Genomic DNA, 25397 nt, shown 5'->3' on the forward strand with positions numbered 1-25397 from the left:
ATTAGTGTCTCTATGCATGCATCTTAATTAGGTAATCTTATGGCAAAACTTTTTTTGAACTTTAATAATTATTTTTAATAAAATAATTAAAATTAAACCATTTAAACATACAACTAATTAAATGACATGAGATTTAAAAGCTCTATCGAATTATCTAATTAGAAATCGAAATGATCATGATCCCAAAGTTTCATATATATGTTTATGTCATTATCAGTGAAGATCGTAAACATGGAGAAAAGTTTAATCGAAGCTAACGTGGTGCCTTAAGTCATGGTGGTGCCCGTGAAATATGGGACCCCAACCAACATAACTGAAATCTGTTCACGTGATTTCACTGTTAGAACTTAGAAGCATGACCTTAGATTCGCAGCTGCAATTATTGACCTCATCGATCTGTCTCTTTCAATTTTCGGTTTACCCGACACAACATTATCATATATTGAAAGGACAGAAATTTCCTCTGACGGCCTAGCAATTTATTGTATATTAATGAGTATACTTCCTTTTGAAGGTTTCATATCAAGTTTACAGGCGATGATTGGGCTTCATGCTTGCAGAAAGCTTCCATATATATGGAACCGGAGCTCGAGATACCCTTATGTTGCATGATTCATGTCTGTTCCTAAGGTACAATAACCAAATTGCCATTTTTATTTTTTTATTTTTTATCATTTATTAATAATCTAAGTTTTGGACATTATTTTATTATTTAATTATGATAACGACTCTATATTCTTTAATTTATGCATCCCATAGAGAGATACCTTTCACTACCTCGTGCCTGGCCTATACGGCTATATATACATCTAAATCGACGGTATCTCCCATTTTCACAAAAGAACCAGAAATCTCTCATAACTGGACGTGCCTTGGAACCAAATGGGGTTGACCAAGATTTTGCTAGCCCTATACTTGACAGGTTTAACCTTAACCCATGTCATTGTCTCCGTAGCCGGAGACGAACGGCAAGACTTCTTGGATGGACACAATAAAGCTCGTGCTGAGGTCGGCCATGGCGTTAAGCCACTTGTCTGGAACCACACCCTTGCAGCCTACGCTCAAGCTTATGCTAATAAGAGGATCCCAGACTGCAAGCTGGAGAAATCAGATCCGAATGGGCCCTATGGAGAATGCCTTGCTGAAGGTCATGGTGAGTTCAAGGCTACGGATGTAGTGAATGGGTGGGTGAGTGAGAAGAAATACTATGAGCATCAAGACAACAAATGTGTTGGTGGTGAGTGCGGGTACTACACCCAGGTGATTTGGCGCGATACAAAGTATCTTGGGTGTGGCAAGTCCAAGTGCCACAATGGCCGGGTATTTGTCACTTGCAACTATTATCCTTCAGGAAATTATTATGGCGAGCGTCCATATTAAATTCTTGTACTGATGATTACCTGCGAGTATACATGTTGTTGCTCCTGTTTGTGTGGCAGTAATCGAATGTGTATGGATATGATGAAAATGAAATCATTACTACTACTATTATTAATGGAGAAGATATTATAAGTTTCTCTATGATCCACTATACTTCTCCCAAACTTGATTGTCGATCTGGTTTGGTTTTGTGCTGCAGAATGAGGTAGCGCGCAGCTGCTTCTGTTTGTTTGGTTTTTGGTTTTGTGCTGTTGAAGTTTCTGGTTCTGTAGCAGCGGTGGGGACAGATATATGGGGTTTTCATTGTTTGATAGGTTTTTTGTCTAGTTGTTGGTAGATTTTGGTGTTTTGTAGTTGTATTTGGTTGATATCTTTGTACTGTTCTGTAGTATCATTGTGCCTCAACTTATTTGCTTTGCTGAAGAGTTGTAGTGTGTTGTGTTGAAGAACTTATTCATCATAATACCACGAAAGTGTTGCATATTGCACATGAATTTATGAACACGAAATTAATAGGTTATGGTCAAGGGATATGACTTGTTTATTTAACACAATCAAACCCGACACGCGACATTAGGGTTGATAATTTTTGACACGATTCGTGAATATAATACTAACCCAACACAGAATTAGAAGGTTATGGCTAAAGAATCTGACCCGTTTAATTAAAATGGTCGAGTTAAAATTAACTTATATAATCTTCAATGCATTCCTCAACACGAATCAAAGTGATCAATATGGGAAAACAAATTGCTATTCCTTTTTCCATCCATGCACTTCACTGTAGGAGGGAGAGAGACATATCGGTCAATTCCCTACTTTTAAGGACATCAAGAGAAGACTTTGGAGGTGAATTAAAAATGAAAATTAATTGTTATATGTTATATTTTTTATTTTATATTGCAATGATCTGATTTTCCATGCAATTAATCTTCATTTGGTAACTTTGACAAGCATGGTGCATAACCGTATTCGGAGTTTGATTTCTAAATATAACAATTTTTTATTTTTTAATAAAAGAATAATAAAAAAGTTATTTGATCGATTGAAAAAAAATATTATTAAGTCGTCACACATTTTTGACATACGGTGGAATCTCAAGCCACATTAATTTGAGGGTTTCTAGCATATATGTAATACCAAGGAGTATAGCGCTCTCTATATAAACTGAAAGAATTGAAATATAAAACTCAAATTTTATTATTTTTATTTTTGTGTTTTAGAAACATTATAAAATTTGGGATTAATTAGAGCGATTTTAACAAAAATAAAATAATTATTATGATTATATACGTGTCGTAAGCACGAATCTAAAATTTGGAGTAAATTGGACTTCGTTTGGAGTCCAATTAAAATAGAAAAGAAAGAAGTACCAAAAACTTCGTGACAAAAAACATCTGGGTCAAATGAATTCAAAATGCTTCGTAAAACCCGTTAAAATGATCGTTTCGAAACAAACGTTTTAAGTTCTCGTATAATTTCGGGTCTATTGGAGTTTGGAAATGTTAGTTTCACTACAGATGCACAATTTGTGCACTCTTCCCCCTCACATGAGGGTGGGGCCCACACACTGGGCCCCACCCTCATGTGAGCGAGGGAGTGCACTTGTTGTGCACTCGTAGTGCACTCGTAGTGCAGCAATCAATTCCCATTGGAGTTTGGAAAGACCTCAAAGATTGGGAGTAAATTTTCTGTCATGCTGCCACGTGGCAGCCAATGGACTGTGCCACCTTGCAGATTGTGTCAGCATGGCATCACCATGTGGGGCCCATTTGTAATCTTTATCACTATTTAAGAAAAAAAGAAGAGAAATCTAAACCCAACGGTTAGATCGATGGAAATAAATATCTTCTAATTAAATCCAATGGCTAGAATCCATATAGAAAGGGATCATGTTCCCTTCAAATTAAAATTCACAAATTAATTACTCTTTCACTATAAGAAATTGAAAAAAATTGAAAGATGGATACTTTAAATTGACATTTTTTTTTTTAAGTTTGAATACCTTTCTACAAAGGTGATGAAAGATCGATCAGAAATTATAAATGAAGTTTTTCCTAAATTTTAAGCGGATACAAGAGCGACATGGAGGAGGACTAACTCGGGGGACTTTTCGGTTCGGAGTGCTTATCATATGGAGAAGGAGAGGATTGAAGCTGCTGGTGGATCTTGTTCATATCAATATGATATTTTTATTATTTGAAAGAGGATTTGGGGTATGAAGGTTCCTAATTCCCTAAGAGCTTTTTATGGAGGGCTTGCCATGATATTTTGCCTACTAGATATAATCTAAAGCATTGAGGTATTGATCTAGACCCCTCTTGTATTTTTTGTAATTGTGAACGGGAAACTGTTTTGCATATTTTGTGGTCTTGTTGTTCAGCATCGGATGTGTGGGGTTTTTGTGGTAGAGAGGTTCAAAAATGGTCCAATTCTGGTAACTTCTTTGTGGAAATTTTGGAGTTTTTATTTGCCCGTTTTGATCCTGAGGAAGTTGAATTATTTGCTGAGATTGCTAGGACGTTGTGGTTTAGGAGGAATGATGTTGTGCATGGTGGTAATTTTTCTCACCCAAACGAAGTGATTCGAACGGCTACAACTCTGATGACTGGGTATAGGAGTGCCCAGATTCGTGTTTATGTTGAAAGGAAGCCCCTGAATGGGTCGGTAGAGCCCATAATGGTGAAGTGGAGTCCCCCTCCTGTTGGTGTTGTTAAAGCTAACTGGGATGTTGCGGTTGACTTGAAAAATGGAAAGCTGGGATATGGTTGTGTTATTAGAGATTCTAGTGGAAATTTGCAAGCTGCATCTTGCCATGTGGAATTTTTAATGGCTAATCTAGTGGTTGGGGAAGTTCTTGCAGCGCTACACACGGTGGAGTTTTGTAGAGACAAAGGTTTTTCTTCAATTGTGTTAGAGGGTGATTCCCTACTTGTGGTCCAAGCTATTAATAATACAGGAGTAAATTGGAGTAGGATTGGTCTTATTATAGATGATATTCGAAATATATTAAAGGGATTCAAGTGGTGGAAGATTTGCCATACTAAACGACAAGGAAACAAGGCGGCCCACACATTGGCACAAGTAGGAGTTCAACAGGCTTTAAGTCGTACTTGTATTGATTGTACGCTTGATTTTATTTTTCATATTATTGTTTCAGAGCTTCCATCTCTGATTGTATAGAGCTTCTATGCTCTGGTTGATTTCACTTTTTAATGAGATCAGTAATATTTCTTCAAAAAAAAAAAAAAAGAGCGACATGGAATAGGATCCTCTCCATTCCATTTAATGAAATAGATATTATCCATTTCAAATGAAAGGTCAGAATTTAAAATTGATGCATCTAATAGTGTATATGAAGTCAATGTTGACACGTCTTTTAAAAATTTAAATAATGTGAAATCATGTACAACATTAAATGTATCAACTTTAAATTTTGACCATAAAATAGATAGATTCAATTTTATTTGAAATGGAAAAGATCCTATTCCCCTATGGTATAGAATCCTCTACTGTTGGTAAATCTCCATTGGCTAATTTAAAATTTTCCACGTCATATTTCCACCGCTCTCACCAAGTCACCATCTTCATACATCGGTCCACACAATTCATATCCTTACCTTTTTACCACATGTTTTTGTCCAAACTTCCAGATGTGCCCCTGTCTTTTATAATTTTATTGGTCCCCATATCCCCCATGCCAGAGCTATAACTTTTCCCCTTGTGGCCTAGATTCCTTTTTACCCCTTTCGAATCAGGCCTCGTTTAATAACCCCTTCCCCTTCTCCTCCCCTTATTTTCATCTCTCCCAAAAAAATATCAATTCAAAACATTCTTAACATTTTTTACTTTTTATATCACATCAACAATTTTTTATTATTATTTAAATAAAAAAACCCACTACAATACAATTTTTTTTTTTTTTTTCATTTTTTCATATAAATTCTCTCTACTTTATATCACATCAATCACTTTTTACTTTCACTCAACAAAAATATTCTCCCATAAAGGGAGGGGAGGGGGATTACTGAACGGGGCCTCATGAATCCTCCATACAAGGGACACTTCCTTTTTCATGATCAGCCAAATCAAAGGTAGTTAATTTGTTTGCAGGAAAAAAGGGTTACCGTTTGACGTCCAAGTGTAATTTTCAAGAATCTTGGGTATTATCCTCCTTAATTGCTAGTTATTTGGACATATAATGTGAAATGCTAATTTGAAACTTGAAAGATAATATAAGGCAGAATATAAAAATAGATAATTAGATATAAAGAACTATGCATTTTGGTCTATGACCTATGTTCACAGGATACAGCCAAATGGCTCAATTTTGCTCTTAATTCTTTGAATGATGTTTACAATATAACAAACTCTTATTTGTACGAGAATTAGATAATAAAAATAGACTTTAACTACAACTAAGTAATAGTCTTCAACTATAACTTGTGATAGACTTCAATTATAGGGACCTAGGTTATAGTCTTTAACTATGATTAGGGGATAGTCTTAATTGTAATTAGGTCACAATCCTCAATTGTGACAATCTTTAACTGTATTTTAAATTTTTAAACTCCTAATATACTCTAATAGAACTTAATTACCTAATCGAGTAGGTGGTTAGATCGACGACTCAAAATTTACTTGAACGGTGAATTCTAAGCAATTCGAGCAAGTAATTGCCGTAAGTGGATCCTTATCGTTCCCGAGCCCTCTTAAATTTGATAGGTATATCAGAAAATTATTGTTAATTTTTTTTTTTTTTGAGCATGATCGGAATTTAAAATTAGGGTTCTCTAATCTCGATCTATACATGCATCTTAGGAAAACTTATGGCAAGACTTTATAAAAACTTTATACAACTTTATGAGATTTAAAAACTCTATGGAATTATATATCTTAGAAATCGAAATGATGACGATCCAAATTGATGTTATACGTTAATATCATTATCAGAACTAATTAAGGTCGTAAGCATGGAGAAAAGTCTGAAGCTAATATGGCGCCTTAAGTCATGGTGGTGCTCGTGAAATATGGGGCCCCAACAAACATTACTGTAATGTGTTCACGTCACAACAAAAAAATATTGAATTTTGCCACGTGCATTTTGACACGTGTACGGACACTGTACACGTGTCAAACAGGTTGCCACGTGCTCTTTGCCACGCGTGTCAGATGTGGATGTCACTAACTGTGCATTTTGACACGTGTATTCAAATACACGTGTCCAGTTAGACACGTGTATTTCAATACTCGTGTTTAACTGGACACGTGTATTTGAATACACGTGTCCAGTTAGATTGACACGTGTATTTTCATACACGTGTCCATTTTATTTTTTATTTTTTTAAAAAAAATTCAAAATTGTATTTTTTAATTTAATTAATTTTTTAATTTAATTCTTTAATTATATTTTTAATTTAAATTAAAAATACAATTAAATAATTAAACAAAAAATTTAATTAAATTAAAAAATACAATTTGAATTTTTTTTTTTTTTTTAATTTAGTTTTGATTATTGTCTTTTTAAATTTGTTTGGGTTAATTAATTTTCTTTTTTTCTTTTTTTTTTTTTAAAAAGAATTTCTTATTTCCGACCACAAACAACGCAATGTTTATTTTACCCGAAAATAAAACAAAATCAAATTACACAAACCAATAATTAATAACGTATTTGTTAAATATGCAAATCTTTACAAACAAAAAATAATTACACAAAATAATTACACAAAATATCTACAAATCCGAAGCGTGTTCCTGCGAAGCACGAGGTACCGTCCCAGGCGTGTTATCCCCAACCGGCGATTGCTGCGCAAGGGATAGTGTAGCGGGCGAAGGTGTAGCGACAGGGGAGTGCTGGCTCAGCCGTCGTCCAACAGGCGACAACGTACCAACCGTTGTCGAATTATCTGCAAATAATATAGACAATTAAAGTATATAATATTACTTACAAAATTAAAGGGGTAATGAAAACAAATTGAAAGTAATTTTGTCCTATACACAATATAAATCATACCTGCAGATGCACTACTAACAGACGACGTACTACCTATGTGTGCAGGTGAAGACTGAGCACCAAGACATGGTTGTGATACTCCCATGGAGGACATGAAGACCTCGAACTGTCGCATGCGCTGCTCCATGGCGTCGAACTGTTGCATGCGCTGCTCCAACGCGTCATTCGTCTCTCGCTCAGCCCGTAACTCCGCTCGGATTTCTTCCATCTTCCGGGCGTGTTCGGCTCAATCCCGAGACGTGCCCTCAGATGGTCCCCCCTGTGAGCGAGGCCTGTATGAGAAACATGTCCCCCGAACAGGTGTAACATTCGGCCCAACCTGCTGAACCCTCCCCGCGTACTCAGGCCTCCCAACCGCTTGTTCGTACGCGTTGTTCGGTGCCCACCGCACCGTGTCTGCTGAGACGCTCTGCCTGGCGGTTGGATCACTGGATAAACTCTGCGTCATCCTCTCCTGTACGTCGTCAACATGAAAAACTCATATACTGAATAATGGCATATCACACATAATTTAGAAATATTAGTAAATTAGATCAGTAGCATACGCATAGGACCCGTGTACGTTCATTCAAGTAAGTGCTGTCCTTCCTTGTGTGGGTTTTCACGAACGACGCGGCGTGAGTGGTGGGCGTGCCAGATGTACATGTCTGTCGTCATCCAGTTGAAATATATAACAAACAGAGAGCGAGAAAATAGTGTAAAGAAAAAGAAATACAATTACCACCAAATATTAAAAACGTAAACATATATTTTTTCACACCTCCTCGTGATTAAATCTAGCATAACTTTTGGATCCCGTACAATGGGGAAGGTCATTCTGCTCCCGCAGCCTCTTCATCCGTTCAGAGGTCGCCTACAAATTGAACATGAAAATAAAAATGTAAGCATTGACACACTTAAAGTAGTAATAAAATTATATGGTTAGTTATTAAAAAACCACAACATTTTTTTGTCATACAATTAAAAGCCTACATACCCTTTTATGCTCAGTGCACCAATCGCTCAGCAGGAACTCTACATCTGCTGCGTCATACTTCGCAAAAAAATTATCCGGCACTCTCGCACGGATAATCTCGGGCGTGTCACCGTCTTGAATATTTAGCTTGGTTTTGAACTGCGACTTCCACGAGCGGTGCTTCCGACCTATATCATTCTACACTTCCTGTTGTGCCATGCGCTTGTCTATTGATACAGGTAGATAGAACTCCTCCTGCACATTCAATTTAAGCATTATAGGTTTAAAAACTTCATGAAAAACTTAATTTTAAGTTTAATTCAAATAAATAAATAAAATATATTTTTAAAACATACCATCAGCGCGTCCCACATAGCTTGCTTAATCTGCTTATCTACCCTCGCCCATTCATCCCGCATATGTATGTAGGACCCGCTCCTGATAAGTCTGCCCTCAGCCCGCCTAAAACGATTACAGGCTCGTCCTACAGGTTGTAGAGCAGCATTGTATTGCAAAACAACCTTCTTCCCCCTCGGGAGCACCCAGTTTCTCTCTGGGTCCCTAATCACCCCATAATATATGGTTCCGTCTGGATTGTACCCTAATGAAAAAGAATATACAACATTTAAATGGTTAACACTAAAAAACATAATTATATCAAATAATTGTAAATTCAATTTATTTTTCATTCAAACTTAATATTTATTTTTGATAAAAAATAATATGAGTTATAAGGTTGTCTAAATATGTACTTACCCATCAACCGAATCTGCTCAATATCTATGTGCTGGGTCGCTGGGTCGCCTGCGACCTCCTCGCCAACCCCTCCTGCTGGTGGGGGCTGCTGATCATCATTTGAAAGCATATCCTAGGGGCAATCGGGGGCCAACTGATCAGTACCCAACATCGCAACGTCCTCGTCATGGGTACTCTGGCTCCCCCCTAGATCTGGCATCTGACTCTCACCGGAAAGTGGCACCTGGCTCTCACCAGATACAGGCATCTGGCTCTCTCCAGGCCCCGGGCCCTGACTCGCGGTCGATGCTGGCATCTGTCTGAACCCCATAATCTGGCCCTGCATCGCTGCCTGGGCTGGCACATGCCCCAACCCCACAGCCGGTATCTGCATCTCCCCGGTTTGTGATAGATGAAATCTCTCATCCTGTGTCTCACTGTCAGGGTTTTATGCCATAGGTATACTATATGTATACGGAAAGTACGGCGCATAACCCTGTGGCCCTATCCCCTCTCGCACCCACCATCGAGCCACGTTACCCTGTGGGGTGAACCCTATCTGAGATAATGTCGGGGGCTCCGACAATGGAGAACTGCAAGGTCCAGCTGTGCTGGTCTGCCTGTGATCTGACGTGAGCACGACCACCATACCCGGCATCAACGGTCTATAAGCGGCATCTGGGTGGTGTGGCCACACCGCAGTATATAATGCTGTCGAATCTGTAGGCATGGTCATGGGGGGCACGGGTGGGCGTGGTTCCCGATATGCATTTGGAGGGGGTCTCTGGTCCATCGATACCTGCGAACAAATGTAGACAAATCAATTAAAATTTGTATTTTATATATTTGAAATGAATATGCAAATTATACAACGAAATTTATGCAAATAATAAAAATTTGTATTGAGTTCAAGCGAATTGTACGAACAATATATATATCAGTCATTGTATCACGGTAGCTTCGATCGGATCAATGTTGGGCCTGTCGTACTCGAATTCGTCATTCGTATTGGGTAGGTCATCAGTGGCTAGTACGAGCGGTACGCACTCATGGTAGGTTGTGCCTGCCTCATTACTCCCTTCCCCTTGACCAACGTTGTACACATTGCGCGGTTTGGTCCTAACTGCACAAACCCAATTTGGGTTCCTACCATCTTCGACGTAGAATACTTGATCTACCTGAGATGTAAGCACGTACGGCTCGACCTTCATCAGTTCTCCCCTATGGACGAGGTGATCGAAGTTGACAAACACTAGGCCATACTCATCTATTGTGAATCCTCTGTCCATCGTGGGGTCTTCCCAATTGCACTTAAATAGGACGTATGTAGTCCTGTTATAGTACTCGACCTCAACTATATCGGTTAACTGCCCGTAGTACATTTTGCCTTCAACGGTTGGAACACATACGCCACTATTCTGCGTCCTCCTTCCCACATCATGGGCAAGCGTGCGGAACGATTTCCCATTTACCACGTACTTGTTGTACTTGACCGCTGTCTCCTTTAGCCCTCTATAACGCATAATCAAGTTGTGGCCCAATTCCTCTCTACGTTGATCGTCCAGACCATCGACCTATGTTATAATTACAAATATTAAACATCACATTGGTTAATTACATTGAACCCGCGTAAATTTATTATTATCTCAAAATTACCACTATTTCCTTACATATGCACGGTATTATTCGCAGAACTACTCATGATGTTGTGCTTCAATAAGAGCCTCCGTAATGCGAGCCCTAGTGCATGATCGCTTAAGCGCGTCCTTGTGCATCCTACATTCAGCGGGAATATACAATTATGTAATAATTGTTATTAATTATTTTATTCGAATTCTGTTAAATATATAAACACTACTTACATCCACAAATTGTGAAACTCTTCAGAGTTGAACACAATATAACGATGAATCTGGTGCATTGTCAACCGGTTCAGCGTAACTCGCGTGCCCGCCCCCTTGGATCCATATGGATTTCTTTGAGGTCTGTTGTGGAATGTTGGTGCGTTATTCAGATACCTTGAACAGAACGTTACCAGCTCGGTCGCTATGTACCCCTCTATAATGCACCCTCCAGGAGTCGCTTTGTTACGCACATTAGACTTGAAACTCCCAAGACTCCTGGTGTACCCACATACACGACATTTGGATTGTCGTCAATTAGGGTTACATTTAAATCAAAATATATATGTACATATTAAATGCCGAATTTTACCTCTCAGCCGGGTACATCCACCTATATTGCACTGGTCCGCCGAGTCTACACTCGTGCACAATATGCAAGACCAAGTGAACCATGCTGGTAAAAAACCCTGGAGGAAATACCTGTTCTAGCTTGCACAAAGTTATACAAACGTCACCCTGCAGTTGGTCCATATCTTCTTGTGATAGCTTGGTTGAGCATATGCCTCTAAAAAATGCTGAAATCTCCACAAGAGGTTTAACAACTTTATCTGGCAATGACTTACGCAATGCAATTGGGAGAAGCTGTTGCATCAGTATGTGGCTATCATGGCTCTTCAACCCAAAAATTGTACGGTCCTTGAGCCGAACACATCGTGAAATGTTCGAGGCGTATCCGTTCGGGACCCTCACATTTCGAAGAACCTTCAGAAAATTTTCTTTGTCCTCCCTAGACATCGTGTGACAGGCAGCGGGAATATACGTCTTACCATTTGCGGCCGTGAATGGATGCAACTTAGGTCTCAACCCCATTTCCTACAAGTCCAGCCGAGCAGCCAGGTTGTCCTTTGTTTTCCCTTTGATATCCAAAATAGTGCCAAGTATATTGTCCTTGACATTTTTCTCTATGTGCATAACATCAAGATTGTGCCGAAGCAAATTGTCTTTCCAATACGGCAATCTGAAAAAAATACTTTTCTTCTTCCATATAACATCGGAACTCCCTGCACCATTTTTCCGCTTCTTCCGTTTCTTCTTCTTACCCGCGATCTCATCCCCAAACGCAACTCTGTCCAACAGTTGGAAGATCTCGTCTCCGCATGGCACAATCGGCGCGCTGTCAAATTCTTCAGTACCGTCAAATATTCTTCTGTTTAGTTGCCACAGATGTTCAGTTGGCAAGTATCTCCTGTGCCCCATATAACAAAATTTACATCCGTTCTTTAAGTGTTTAGAACGTGTCGAGTGCATACAGCAAGGACATGCCTTCACACCCCTGTTAGGCCAACCAGATAAATCTGCATACGCTGACAAGTCGTTTATTGTCCACATCAACTGGGATCCCATATTAAAATTTTCCTTCTTTGAAGCATCGAATGTTCGTACACCTACATTCCACAGTTCCAGCAACTCATCAATCAATGGCTGAAGGTAAACATCAATATCCATACTTGGTGAGCTCGGTCCAGGGATAACTAGTGACAGGATGAACGACGTCAGTTTCATGCACATCCAAGGTGGCAAATTGTACGGCACAAGCATTACGGGCCATGTGCTGTGGGATGTGCTCATGTTCCCAAAAGGATTAAATCCATCTGCTGTCAAACCAAGCCGGACGTTCCTACTCTCTGCCATAAAATCTGGATATAAAATGTCAAACGATCTCCATGCCTCACCGTCGGCCGGGTGCCTCAATACGTCGTCCCTAGTCCGGCCTTCTGCATGCCATCTCATATGGGGCATAGTATGCTCAGACATGAATAACCTCTGTAACCATGGGATGAGTGAAAACCACCTCAAAATCTTCACCGGGCATTTTTTCCTCGCTGATATGACCTCACCATCCTCATCTATATGTATATCAGCCCTCCACTTAAATTCTCCACATACGGTACATGAATCTAATTCTTTATTGTCTTTCCAGAATAACATATAGTCATTACGGCACGCCAGAATCTTCTCATACCCTAGTCCCATGACACTTAGGAACTTCTTCGCCTCATATGTATTATCTGGCAATGTCTCATCGCAAAGAGGCAATAGCTGATTGATAAACTCGAGAATGTCAGAAAAAATCTTATTACTAATACCTCCAACGCACTTCAAATTGTACATGTGTACAGTAGCACTCAATTTACTATACTTGGTACCAGGGTGAAGGGGCTTCTCGGCAGTCTTTAACAACTCTTGGTACTTCAATGCGTCCCGCAAGAGGTTCCTTTGTCAACTTGTTGCGGATTCGTATTGACGGCTTCAGCAACATCGTGCATGCCGAATGCGTCACGCAACATGGCGTGCATGTCATCATTCTGTTCCATGGCCACACCCCTCTGTTCTGTGAATTCACCATGTTCAGTGCTACAGGCAGCGGAATCTGTGCCACTGTGATGACTCTAACACTGACCATGAACAGCGGACCCGATCGTTGTCTCACCGTGCATATACCACAAATTGTATCTCGGATTCATCCCCCTACCTTCTGTCAGGTGGGCAAGAACGTAATCTGGAGTGTGACGCTGGTTATTTTGACAATACTTGCATGGGTAGTAAATTTTGCCATCGACGGCCGTACAGTTACTAACGGCAAATGCCACAAACGCCCTACATCCGTCGTTAAATGTGTCGTACCCCTACACGCTGACATCCAGGACTTGTCCATATTTCTCTGTATAGGGTTAAGAGACCGAGACAAATCATACTTCTTACTGTATAAACTTGTAAAAAAATAAAGAACATGGGTTACAATTTTGCGGTTATGGTTTTATGGTTTACGGTTTAGGGTTTAGGGTTTTTGTAATTTTTTTTTTTAAGGGTTTAGGGTTTAAGGTTTATGGTTAGGGTTTTTTTTTTTTTTTTTTTTTTTTTTTTTCTTAAGGGTTTAGGTGTTATTTTTTTACTTATATGTTTTGAAGGATGTAGGGTTTTTTTTTTTTTTTTTAAGGGTTTAGGGTTATGGTTTACGTGTTTATTTCTTTGAGGGTTTAGGGTTTGGATTTTCGTTTGTGTTTTAAGGGTTTTTTTTTTTTTTTACTAAGGGTTTAGGGTTAGGGTTTATGTGTTTCTTTCTTTAAGGGTTTAGGGTTAGGATTTTATTTTATTTTATTATTTTTTTTTTTAAGGGTTTAGGGTTTAGGGTTAGGGTTTTAGATTTTTTTTTAAGGGTTTAGGGTTTGTGTTGGTTTAGGGTTTAGGGCTTATGGTTTTAGTTTTTTTTTTAGAAAGTGTTGGATTTTTTTTTAGAGGGTTTAGGGTTTAGGGTTTGTTAGAGTTTAGGGTTTAGGGTTTTAGTTTTTTTTTTAGAAAGTGTAGGATTTTTTTTTTTTAAGGGTTTAGGGTTTAGGGTTTTAGATTTTTTTTTAAGGGTTTAGGGTTATGGGTTTAGGGTTAGTGTTGGTTTAGGGTTTAGGGTTTATGGTTTTAGTTTTTTTTTAGAAAGTGTTGGATTTTTTTTTTTTAAGGGTTTAGGGTTTAGGGTTAGGGTTTTAGATTTTTTTTTTAAGGGTTTAGGGTTATGGGTTTAGGGTTTGTGTTGGTTTAGGGTTTAGGATTTATGGTTTTAGTTTTTTTTTAGAAAGTGTTGGATTTTTTTTAGAGGGTTTAGGGTTTAGGGTTTGTTAGGGTTTAGGGTTTAGGGTTTTTGTTTTTTTTTAGAAAGTGTAGGATTTTTTTTTTTTTTTAAGGGTTTAGGGTTTAGGGTTAGGGTTTTAGATTTTTTTTTTTTAAGGGTTTAGGGTTATGGGTTTAGGGTTTGTGTTGGTTTAGGGTTTAGGGTTTATGGTTTTAGTTTTTATTTAGAAAGTGTTGGATTTTTTTTTAGAGGGTTTAGGGTTTAGGGTTTGTGTTGGTTTAGGGTTTAAGGTTTAGGGTTTAGGGTTTAGGGTATTAGATTTTTTTTTAAGGGTTTAGGGTTATGGGTTTGTGTTGGTTTAGGGTTTGTGTTGGACCCCATTTTTTAGCCAATTCTCCTTCGCCCTTTGTTGCCACTTAAGAGCTTCCTGTGCTAATAACTCATTCAGTTCCTCCATTATTTCCATTTCTACTCCCGTTCGATCCCCATTTTCCTGTAGCTGGATATCCCTAAGCTGCTGTTCTTTACTATTGATTTGTGCATTCACTGGACACGAATTCTGCCTTACCCACTTCTTCAAAGATTTTTTACACCCTAGCAACTTATTCTGAACGTTATCCCAAAGACTAGAGGACTTCTGTTTTACCCTCCATACTTGCTTAATAATGTTCTGTGGGTCCTTCTGCTTATCCCAGGAAGCCTCGTATCTAAACATCCGGCTTTTAGTCCATTGGATAGCCATAGAGTTCGAAAACGACACCAATAGTGGATTGTGGTCTAATATATGCCGAGGTAACACCTGAACTTCAACCACATCAAAGAGACCCATCCAACTATCGTTTGCCACTGCACGGTCCAGCCCCTCTCTAGTAAAATCAGATCTACCATATCTGCCATTGCACCATGTAAATCTAGGCCCCTCAAACCCCAAGTCCAGGAGTTGACAGTCTTCTAGCACCTTCTTGAACTCTTGCATTTGTCGGGGCGGTCTGTATGAAGAGCTAGATTTTTCCCCTACGTTGGTAATTTCGTTAAAATCTCCAACACATAACCACGGGGCTGAATTAATTTTGGACAGAAAACGGAGAATAGCCCAAGACTCTGATCTTCTAGTAGTTTCCGGATTTCCATAGAAACCCATGAATTTCCACGATTTGCCGGTTTTCACATCAAGTACAGTGGCATTAATGTGTCTCCGACTGAAATTCTGCACCTCGACATTAGTCTCCAAATTCCATAACAAAGTAAGACCACCACTCCGGCCAATACTATCTACTACAAAATTTGCTTCAAAACCCAATTTCACTCTCACAGATTCCAAAGTCTTGCGTACCTGTTTGGTTTCCAAAAGGAAAACCAAAGTGGGTTTCTTAGTCCGCACCAACAAGGCAAAGAAAGGAGACGAATTAAAACTTGATTATGGTCACATCCATTCTTGAAACAATGCTTAAAAAATCGATAGCATTAAATAAAAGAATCAAACAATATTACATCAATTCTTAAATATTGGATTAAATCTTAAGAAGATGGATGTTCAATTCTTGAAATAAGGCAAAAAAAGGAAACAAATTAAAAATTGATTAGGGTCACATTCAATTCTTGAAACAAGACAGAGAAATAGGACATTTTTCATTATTGAAACAAGGCTTAAAAAATCAATAGCATTAAATAAAAGAATCAAACGGTATTAAATCCATTCTTAAATATTGGATTAAATCATACGAAAATGAATGTTCAATTCTTGAAACAAGGAAAAGAAAGGAAACGAATTAAAAATTGATTAGGGTCACACTCTATTCTTGAAAAAAGGCAAAGAATATGACTTTTTTCATTCTTGAAAAAAGGCTTAAAAAATTGATAGCATTAAACAAAAGAATCAAACAATATTATATCCTTTTTTTTTTTTAACGAAAATTGCTATCATCTTGCATATAATTGGGAAAATATTGACCCAAAAAACAGGATATAGGGGCCTGAAAGCTCCCTACAAACAATGGTAAAAATACTTGGTGGAATATCTTCCAACCAAACACACTCAGCCTTGTACGAATTGCCTCTTTTGCCAACTCATGAACTACTTTGTTACAAATTCTAGGCACACGAACAAATTGTGTAGCTCGAAAGAAAATAAGTTCCTGCTGAATGTTCTCAATGAAGTGGCTTGCATAGGTGTAGTTGGGTGAACTTTGGTTTAGCTCTTGGACCACTTGACTAGCATCACCCTAAAAAATGACATATAAAAACCAGCTTCTTGACAAAATTGGATTGCATAATAAGCTGCCATTGTATCAGCCATTTTAGGAGCCACCTGCAGATTAAGAGGGATGCTTTTAGCCCCCATGAAGCTACCCTTGCAATCAGTCGTGTGCCACTATCCCCAGCCCTATCCAACCATCCTGGGCATTGACTACTGTATCCCAATTCAGCTTAATAAAACCTGAGGGGGGAAGGTGCCATCTATTAGCCACCGTAGTAGGAATGGACTCCCCAGGCTGCACCAGATCATTCACTGCTTGGTGGCACCTTATGAACTCCTCCAAAGACTTAGAAGCTTCCGAGAAGACAACATTTGGAGGAGTGAATTTCCCTTCGAAAATGAATTTGTTTCTATGTAGCCAAATGCCTCTGGACACCACTACAAAGAGGCACAACTCCTCCCTGTTGAAACACCCCATGCAATGATCAAAAACCTGCATGAAATGAACTCCTTGGCTAGCACATTTATGGAAAGAAGAGGAGTCTCCACCCTATACATCTCGGGCTGAGGGGCAACTCCAAATCGCATGAAGAGTATTTTCACCAGCATTCCCACAAATTGAGCAACAAGGATCCTCCGCCACATGCCTTTTGAAAAGATTTTCCCTAGTAGGGAGGGCATTATTGAAAGCCCTCCACATAAAGGTTTTCACCACTTGGGGCACTTCCAAAGACCATAGGCGCTGCCACACCTCTTTCCCTTTTTCCTGATAAGAGCACTGACCTTCCATATTATCTTGCACCTTCTTTGCCAAATGATATGCACTACAGACAGTGAAAACCCCAGTGGAAGTACCCCTCCATATCAAGCAGTCACGAGGAAGCGAGGGACTAAGAGGAATCTGTGGAAAATACTGCAGAAATCAGGTCAACATTCCATCTCTTCAAATTCGGATCTATCAACTCCACCACCTTAGCATTCCTAGAAAGAATCTTTGGGGTTGACTGAACAGAAAAAGTTGTAAGGGTAGTCAACCATCTATCACCCCAAATGTTAACCTGCCTACCATCCCCAACACGCCACCACAAACCCTGTTGAAGCAACTCCCTGGATTTGAAAATATTGCGCCGGGCATAAGATGGCCGATTACCCAACTCAACCTCCATAAAACCTGATTGAGGAAAATATTTAGCCTTGAGGATCATTGCAGCAATGGAATTCGGCTCTTTAATAAGTCTCTACCCGTGCTTGGCAAGTAAAGCCTTGTTGAATAACACAAGGTCCCCAAAACCAAGCCCACCAACAGACTTTGCCTTCCCATCTTATATCAACTCAACCAATGAATTTTAGAGGTTTTAGCCATGTGACCCCACCAAAAGTTCTGTATCAAGCTATTAATTTCTTTACAAAGTTCCGCATTGCCTTTAACAACACCCCTTTGCCTGCTTGTGACAAGAATTTCACCTTCCAATTGCTGATACGGCTCCACACCCTTTCCTTAATGGATTGGAAAGCTTGAGACCTAGACTTCCCTACAAAAGAGGGGAGCCCTAAGTAGAAGTCAATCCTGTGAGTTTCAGTTAGGCCAAACAATCTAATGATCTCCTGCTTTCTCTACAAACTAGTATTTCTACTGAAAAAATTGAGGTCTTCTGGAGATTGATTTTATGACCTGAACCGGCTTCATAAACTTCTAGGATTTTCAACAACCTTCTCCACTCCATTGAATTTGCTTTGCAGAACAATAGACTGTTGTCGGCAAAGAGTAAGTGACTAAGCCGTGGCCTTCTTGGAGACGTAGGAACCCCAGTTATAACCCCCTTCCGTTCTATTTGGCTCAACAAGGCACTCAAATTTTCCACACAAAGGAGAAAAAGATAGGGTGAGATGGGGTCACCTTGGCGAATGCCCCTAGTAGGTCAGATCATCCCTATTGGATTCCCATTTACAAGCAGTGAATAAGTCATGGACCTAACACAGGCTATGACCAAAGTAATCCATTTGGTATGAAAACCCATCCTGACCATGACTGCCTCTAGAAAAGTCCACTTAACTCTATCGTATGCTTTGCTCATGTTGAGCTTCACCCCCATGAAACCAATTTTTCCCCACATCCTTGTCTGCATTGAGTGAAGGGTCTCATATGTAGTAAGAATATTGTCAGTTATCAATCTGCCCGGGATAAAGGCACTTTGCAGAGGGGAGATGAGGTTCGGCAATATCAATTTAAGCCTATTTGCCAGAACCTTAGAAATCACTTTGTAGACCCAATTACAGAGACTAATGGGTCTAAACTCAAAAATATGTTCAAGGTTCTTCTTCTTCAGAATAAGGGCTATATGTGTAGTGTTTACTCTTCCATCCAGAACCCCAGTATGGAAGAAATTTAAAATGACAGAAAATACCTCCTGATGAATAGTCACCCAGTTATGTTTGTAGAAGCAAGCCGAGAAGCCATCTGGACCAGGAGCTTTCATGGGAGGCATCTGGTTCAGGGCAGTAGAAATTTCCTCCATAGAGAATTCAGCCACCAATTTGTTATTCATCTCCTGTGAGACCTCTTGTGAGACCTTCTGCGTCAACACTTGAGTACAAGCTTCTACTTCAAGGCTCGAACCTGAGGTGAAAAGATCTTGGTAGTACTCAATGAAAGCCTGCCCGATAGTTTCCTTTTCAGAACACAAGCACCCATACATAGTCATTATTCTTTTGATTTGGTTGCGCCGTTGTCTCTAGTTTGCATAGGCGTGGAAATATTTGGTATTTCGGTCACCTAAGGTCAGCCAGTTTTCCTTGGCCCTTTGACGCTAGAGAAGATGAATGTTCAATTCTTGAAGCAAGAAAAAGAAAGGAAACGAATTAAAAATTGATTAGGGTCACATTCCATTCTTGAAACAAGGCTTAAAAAATTTATAGCATTAAATAAAAGAATCAAACAATATTAAATCCATTCTTAAATATTGAATTAAATCCCAAAGAAGATGAATGTTCAAATCTTGAAACAAGGCAAAGAAAAGAAACAAATTAACCGGCCCTAGACTTCACCCCTTAGAAAACAAATTTGAGAGGAGGAAGGAGCTGCTCCTTCCTTCTCTCACTTTCCCTTTCTAGTCCCTGTTCCTACCGTCCCCCTCCCATTCTGGTTTTTTCTTTTGTTTGTAGGTGTTCTCCAACCAAATCAGCAATTTTGGCCTCTCCATTATGCATCCGTCCATCTACCTCCGTGCTGTGTCGTTCATCTCCTCCCTGACTACTGCTGCTATTTGTTGGTAGTGTTTTTGCTTTGAATAAGAGTTTTCTTGTCTTTTGATTTACCTTCATGGGCGATCTATATGAATAAGGTTAGTTAGGTGTAAGGGGTATCTCTCAAAGCTTGGAAAGTTTGGTGTGAGAAGTTATCTCTCACTGTAACGCCCGGGAAATTCATGCTCCTAAGAAATCATTGATATTGTTAAGGAAACAATATCCACATGTTTTTATAAGCAAACCTAAAAACCCTTGAGAACTTAAGAATTACATTTAAGCTTTAAACTTTGATTGAACCAAAAATAGGTCAAACGAACTCAGATTTAGTTGATTCGAAAACCGTTGTGCTTACAAAAGAAAGATCTATCACATGGTATAAGTTAGTAAAAAGTCCACCGGTTGACTTTTTAGTTTATAGTTGACTATTTAGGTGCCAAGTGGCACTTTTGGTTAAACTTTGACCTTTAAATTTAGACTTGATAAATATGTTTTTATGGCTTTTAATTACTCAATATTGTATATATATAGTTTATACTTGAATCCTGTGAAGTCAGAATTCAATTTGGTAACAGTTGACTTTTTGGCCAAAACCGGTGCCTTATTAATCCGACTGTCGAAATGTTAGCAGAAATGATTTGTAATATACTTAGCAGCCATCCCTAGCCACCTTATATTAAAAATATTATCATTCAGCAAGTGCTGGGATTTTATTTAGCAAGAAACAAAACCAAGTGATAAGGTGGAATGCAAGGTGGAAGATAAGCATGGAAAGGAAGGTGGAAGAAGTTCTCCTTGTCTATCCAATTTCCAGCAGCCCTCTAGCACTCCAAGCACGAATTTCCTTTCATTTCCTTGATGTTCTAAGACTCCTATAAATATGGGACAAGCCTTACCTCCCATTCTACCTTAAGACAAGTGAGAAGTTCATACTTACACAATTTAGTCTTTCTTTGTTCATTACTTGGCTTAGGTGAAGAAACCCTTCTATTTCTCTTTTGATTTTCTGTCCAGCAACCTTAGGGGAGCTAGATATACCTCTTATCTTGCTATTTCTTAGCCTAGATTTATAGAACCAAGATCCAAAACCAAGACAGCACTAGCAACTCCAAAACCGGTCACTAAAGGCTTAAAAGGGGGCTTTTGTTTCAGAATTTGTTTGGTAAGTTTTCTATGTGTTCAAGTGTTTCATAAGTGATTTCTAAGATGTATATTAATTGTTAAGATTCATGTTTGAGCATTATGTCAACCGTTTCAGTGCTCGACCATGAATCAAAGAAATGAATTCAGTTGACTTAATAGCTTTTGTAAAATAGTGAATATATTCTTGTTAGTATATATATTTACCTATTTATCTTAGCATTTGCATTAAGTAAGGAGGCTCAGCCAACTGCTTACCTAACCCTTGCATCATAATGAATCTTTATAGTATTTACTTTTATGTTCTTATAATATATGTTAAATCCTTCATAATCGTATTTGGTGGTATTGGTCATATAGCCTCGGCACCAAATCATGAACCAAGGATTTAAGATTGTTATAAGTAATCATCTTAAATAATAAAGTAATGGATAAAAAGATGAGTGTTTAAAAACAATATTTTGTTTGATTGATAATTGATATATATATATATACTTATTATATTGATTGATTTTTATACAGAAAAAGGAGCTAAGAAACTATACAAGGAAAGTAAGTATTTCTATACTTACTGAGAACGAAGCTGGTGGATTTTTCCATGATATTGTGTTTATTGTTTTATTTAATTTGTTCATTGCATGTGGCCGATCATGCATAGCATGTTGTGTCTAAAATAATATAACGGCTGATGAGATAGCCATCAACAAGCTGATGTAGTAGCAAGGAGAAGAAAGGCTAGTCAGTGGATCCAGGGGGTTCAGAGTGACCTAGGGGTGTCCGAAGGCCTAATATATAACTAATGCTGGGACCGGTAGGATTCCAGTAAAAACAGGTAAGACTTTAAGTGTGAGGCAACGGGCGTGAACGAACAGGGATTTAATGGCCCTGGGTACGAGAGTCTGAAGAAAGATGATCATAAAATACAAACTAAATGGTTACTACGATGCATATTCATACAACCAATACATTTGCATTATACGCGTGGCTATAAAGCCATATCTGCATGATAAGGAATTTATTAAGTAAATCAGTATTCACCTCATTATTGGAAACAGTGGACTCACTTTGGTTGTTTTGTGTTTTTGTTTCTATATATATATATTCTATTAATGCAGGTTAATAGACAAAGACAAGAGCTCAAGAGGTTTTATAGCTAAGGACACATAGTTTATATTTTGTTTGTAGTCTTCTGTGTTTATAGCATTTTATGTTGACAAGATTGCTAATGATTTATATGTATTCTTTTGTGTCATTATGACACCGGTTCCCTTGTATTTGTTATAAGTATTTTCTAATAAACGTATCGAGGTATTTCAGTCAGCTCTAAATGTGTTATGTTATCAATTACTAAGGCTTTAGAAGAAATAAATATATTCCGCTGCGAGAGTTTATCTCTGATGTAGTAATGTCACGTGGAAACCGGAGGTTTCTGCTTACGAATTTGCTGGTTCAAATTTGGGGCGTTACACTCACGGCCGGTTTAAATAATTTTTTTTAGGATATTTGGCTACCCTTATCTTAGATCTAGTCTCCTCGGAGCAGATCGACTCTTTAACAATTTTTGTATATGGGTTAGCGGAAGATAAAAGACATAGATATCATTTTATTGTAAGAATTTTGTTTATATCTATGATAATGTAACCTCATACCATGTGGCTATAATTTTGCAAAGCTTTATGTTTTGTGATGTAAGAGCTTTATACTTGTAATCTTTTATCAATGAAATACTCAGATATTTCGTTAAAAAAAAAAAAAAAGAAAAAAAAAAAGAAATGAATTAAAAATTGATTAGGGTCACATTCCATTTTTTTTGAACAAAAGATTTGAGTATTTCATTGATAAAAGATCACGAGTATAAAGCTCTTACATCACAAAGCATAAAGTTTTACAAAATCATAGTCACGTGCTATGAGGTTACATAATTATAGATGCAAGCAAATTTCTTACAATAAAGTGTTATCTATGACTTTCATCTTCCGCTAACCCATGTGCAAAAAATATAGTTAAAGAGCAAATCTACTTCGAGTAGACTAGATCTAAGTCAAAGATAGCTAAATATCCTAAAAATTTATTTAAACCGGCTGTGAGAGATAACTCTTCAAACCGAACTATTCAGGCCGTGAGAGATAACCCCTCATGCTTGACTAACTTTCAACTCATAGATTGCCTATGAGGACAAATCTAAAGAAAAGAAAACTCTTATTCAAAGAAAAATCACAACTAGCAAACAGCAACAACGGCCAGGGAGGAGATGAATGGCACAACACAAAGGTAGATGGAAGGTGTATAGTGAAGAGGCCAAAATTGCTGATCTAGTCGGAGAACACCTACAAACAAAATAAAAAACCAGAATAGGAAGGGGAGGGTAGGAGCGGATAGCATAAAGAGAAAAAGAGAGGAGGAGGGAGCAGATATGCTCCCTCCTCCTCTCAGATTTGTAGTCACATTCCATTCTTGAAACAAGGCAAAAAAATAGTATTTTTTGTTTTATTCTCTTTTACATTTTATACGTTATTCAAAATGAGGAGAAAAATTAAATGTTAAGAAGATGGAAAATCTCCAAACATTTTCTTCAATTACAAACTATTATCTTTTTAAGTTTACATCCTCTTTCTTTTTCTTTTTTTCCCCCCTCTATTTCTATATTCAAATTTACTAGTTATAAAATAAAAAAAATATTAGTTACCAACAACTCATCAGTTGTATTAATTTTTGTTTTGATTTGATTTCATGAATGAATTAGTTTTTATTAGAGTAAATTGTAATTTTATAAAGATTATGTTTAAAATATGATCTAAACTTATAATTTTATGCATAACGATCATTTTGTTATAGAAGATTAATATCACATAGATTTATGAATTCATTTTAAAATTACACAAATTTAAAATTATATCAATTTATTTAGAACTAATTTGTCTTTTCCTATGCAGGTTGAAAGTGTTAGATAATAATATTATAAAAATTAAAGGGAATTTGTAGAATAATAATATCATTAAACTATGGAAAATGTTAATTTATTTATATTTGATGGTGTAAGGTAAGTTTTTTTATTTTTTATTTTTAATTTTAAGATCAGACCGAACGGTCTAATTCAAAAAAAAAAAAATCAAAACAGATCATCAATTTTATTTTATTTAAAAGATCAAATGGTTAGCTTTGGATCTAACCATTTGATATATATATATATATATATATTGAAGATAAGTGTTAAACATGTGTTTCTCATGTAGATTCTAGAAACCTACGAACACATCCTAGCCGCTGGATTTATTTGGGAACATCCTAATTGTCTACTTCTTATCATCTGCATTAAATTTAATCAATTAACCTCACTCACTTAAAATTTGATCAAACGACTATGGATAAAAGATCTTATACACATCTCACCATCTTGACCGTTCAATCCTAATAACCCTAAAGACCATTAGAGACATTTGCACTTTCTCTCATATCCTGTTTCATTTCCTACATTACTCTTCATTTTACTTCTTAGTCTTCTCTTATCTTCCGCTCTAGGCGCTCCTCTCTCTATCTCCTATTAACAAAACCTTGTATATGATTCACAGTTTTGGTATCATCGTTTGCCTTCGTGCTAGCAGGTCTCTCTCTCAAAGATTTATGCAATCTACTCCTACTTTTTTTTTTTTTTAAATGATCAAGTTTTGTAAAGAGATCACCAAACCACAAACGAAAATAATCGCAGCAAAAAACCAAGAGGCTTCCATAGACTAGCAGCAGGGCAAGGTGAACGACAGGAAGTCACATCCACATAGGCCCAAGGACAAGGTATTTGCTTCTTTGTGATTTTAGCGTATTGGGTGTTCTGATTTTGGGCCAACTTGTGGGATGTGCTGGTCTTTGTGGCCTCATTTGACTAATCTGAACCTGGGTGGATACTTTTTTTGACTACATTTGAATATGGACAAATGAGATTACATTGTTTTATGTTGTATTTTAGTCGTAAATGTAAATTTGATCTTCTTTTTTTTTTTTTTTTTTTTTTTTTTTTCCGTTTATATATATATGTTAGAATAATACGATACTTGCCATATTTGTGGAAGAATATTTTCGTAATATCATTAGTATATCACGAAAATATTCTTCCACCCAATTATAGTATTATTAGATATTGTTGTATGAATGTAATTACGTTATTTTCCTTATTTATTTGGCCTCATTCAACTATAAATAGGTCACCTCATTGTGCAAACAATACATCTCAGAAATACAAGTTTATTTCACAATTGTAATCCATTCTCTTT

The 25397-nt window shown here is 37.6% G+C and overlaps 1 protein-coding gene and 1 long non-coding RNA gene across 3 annotated transcripts; both read left to right on the forward strand.

Moving 5' to 3' along the window:
• Positions 1-512: 512 nt before the first annotated feature.
• LOC133882732 (basic form of pathogenesis-related protein 1-like) lies at positions 513-1521 on the forward strand. Its single transcript, XM_062321948.1, has 2 exons — positions 513-630; positions 760-1521. Exon 2 carries the CDS (start codon positions 883-885, stop codon positions 1378-1380), a length of 498 nt encoding a protein of 165 aa, XP_062177932.1. The 5' UTR covers positions 513-630; positions 760-882; the 3' UTR covers positions 1381-1521.
• Positions 1522-20765: 19244 nt separating this feature from the next.
• On the forward strand, positions 20766-22452 carry LOC133882827 (uncharacterized). Of its 2 annotated transcripts, XR_009902735.1 has the most exons (4): positions 20784-20910; positions 21058-21154; positions 21655-21964; positions 22248-22452. It is a non-coding gene; the product is annotated as an uncharacterized LOC133882827 (long non-coding RNA). The 2 variants fall into 2 exon arrangements; XR_009902734.1 differs by lacking the exon at positions 22248-22452 and having other exon boundaries at positions 20766-20910; positions 21655-22195.
• Positions 22453-25397: the final 2945 nt, after the last annotated feature.

This window comes from Alnus glutinosa, chromosome 11 (assembly GCF_958979055.1).
Source record: "Alnus glutinosa chromosome 11, dhAlnGlut1.1, whole genome shotgun sequence".
Lineage (NCBI taxonomy): Eukaryota > Viridiplantae > Streptophyta > Magnoliopsida > Fagales > Betulaceae > Alnus > Alnus glutinosa.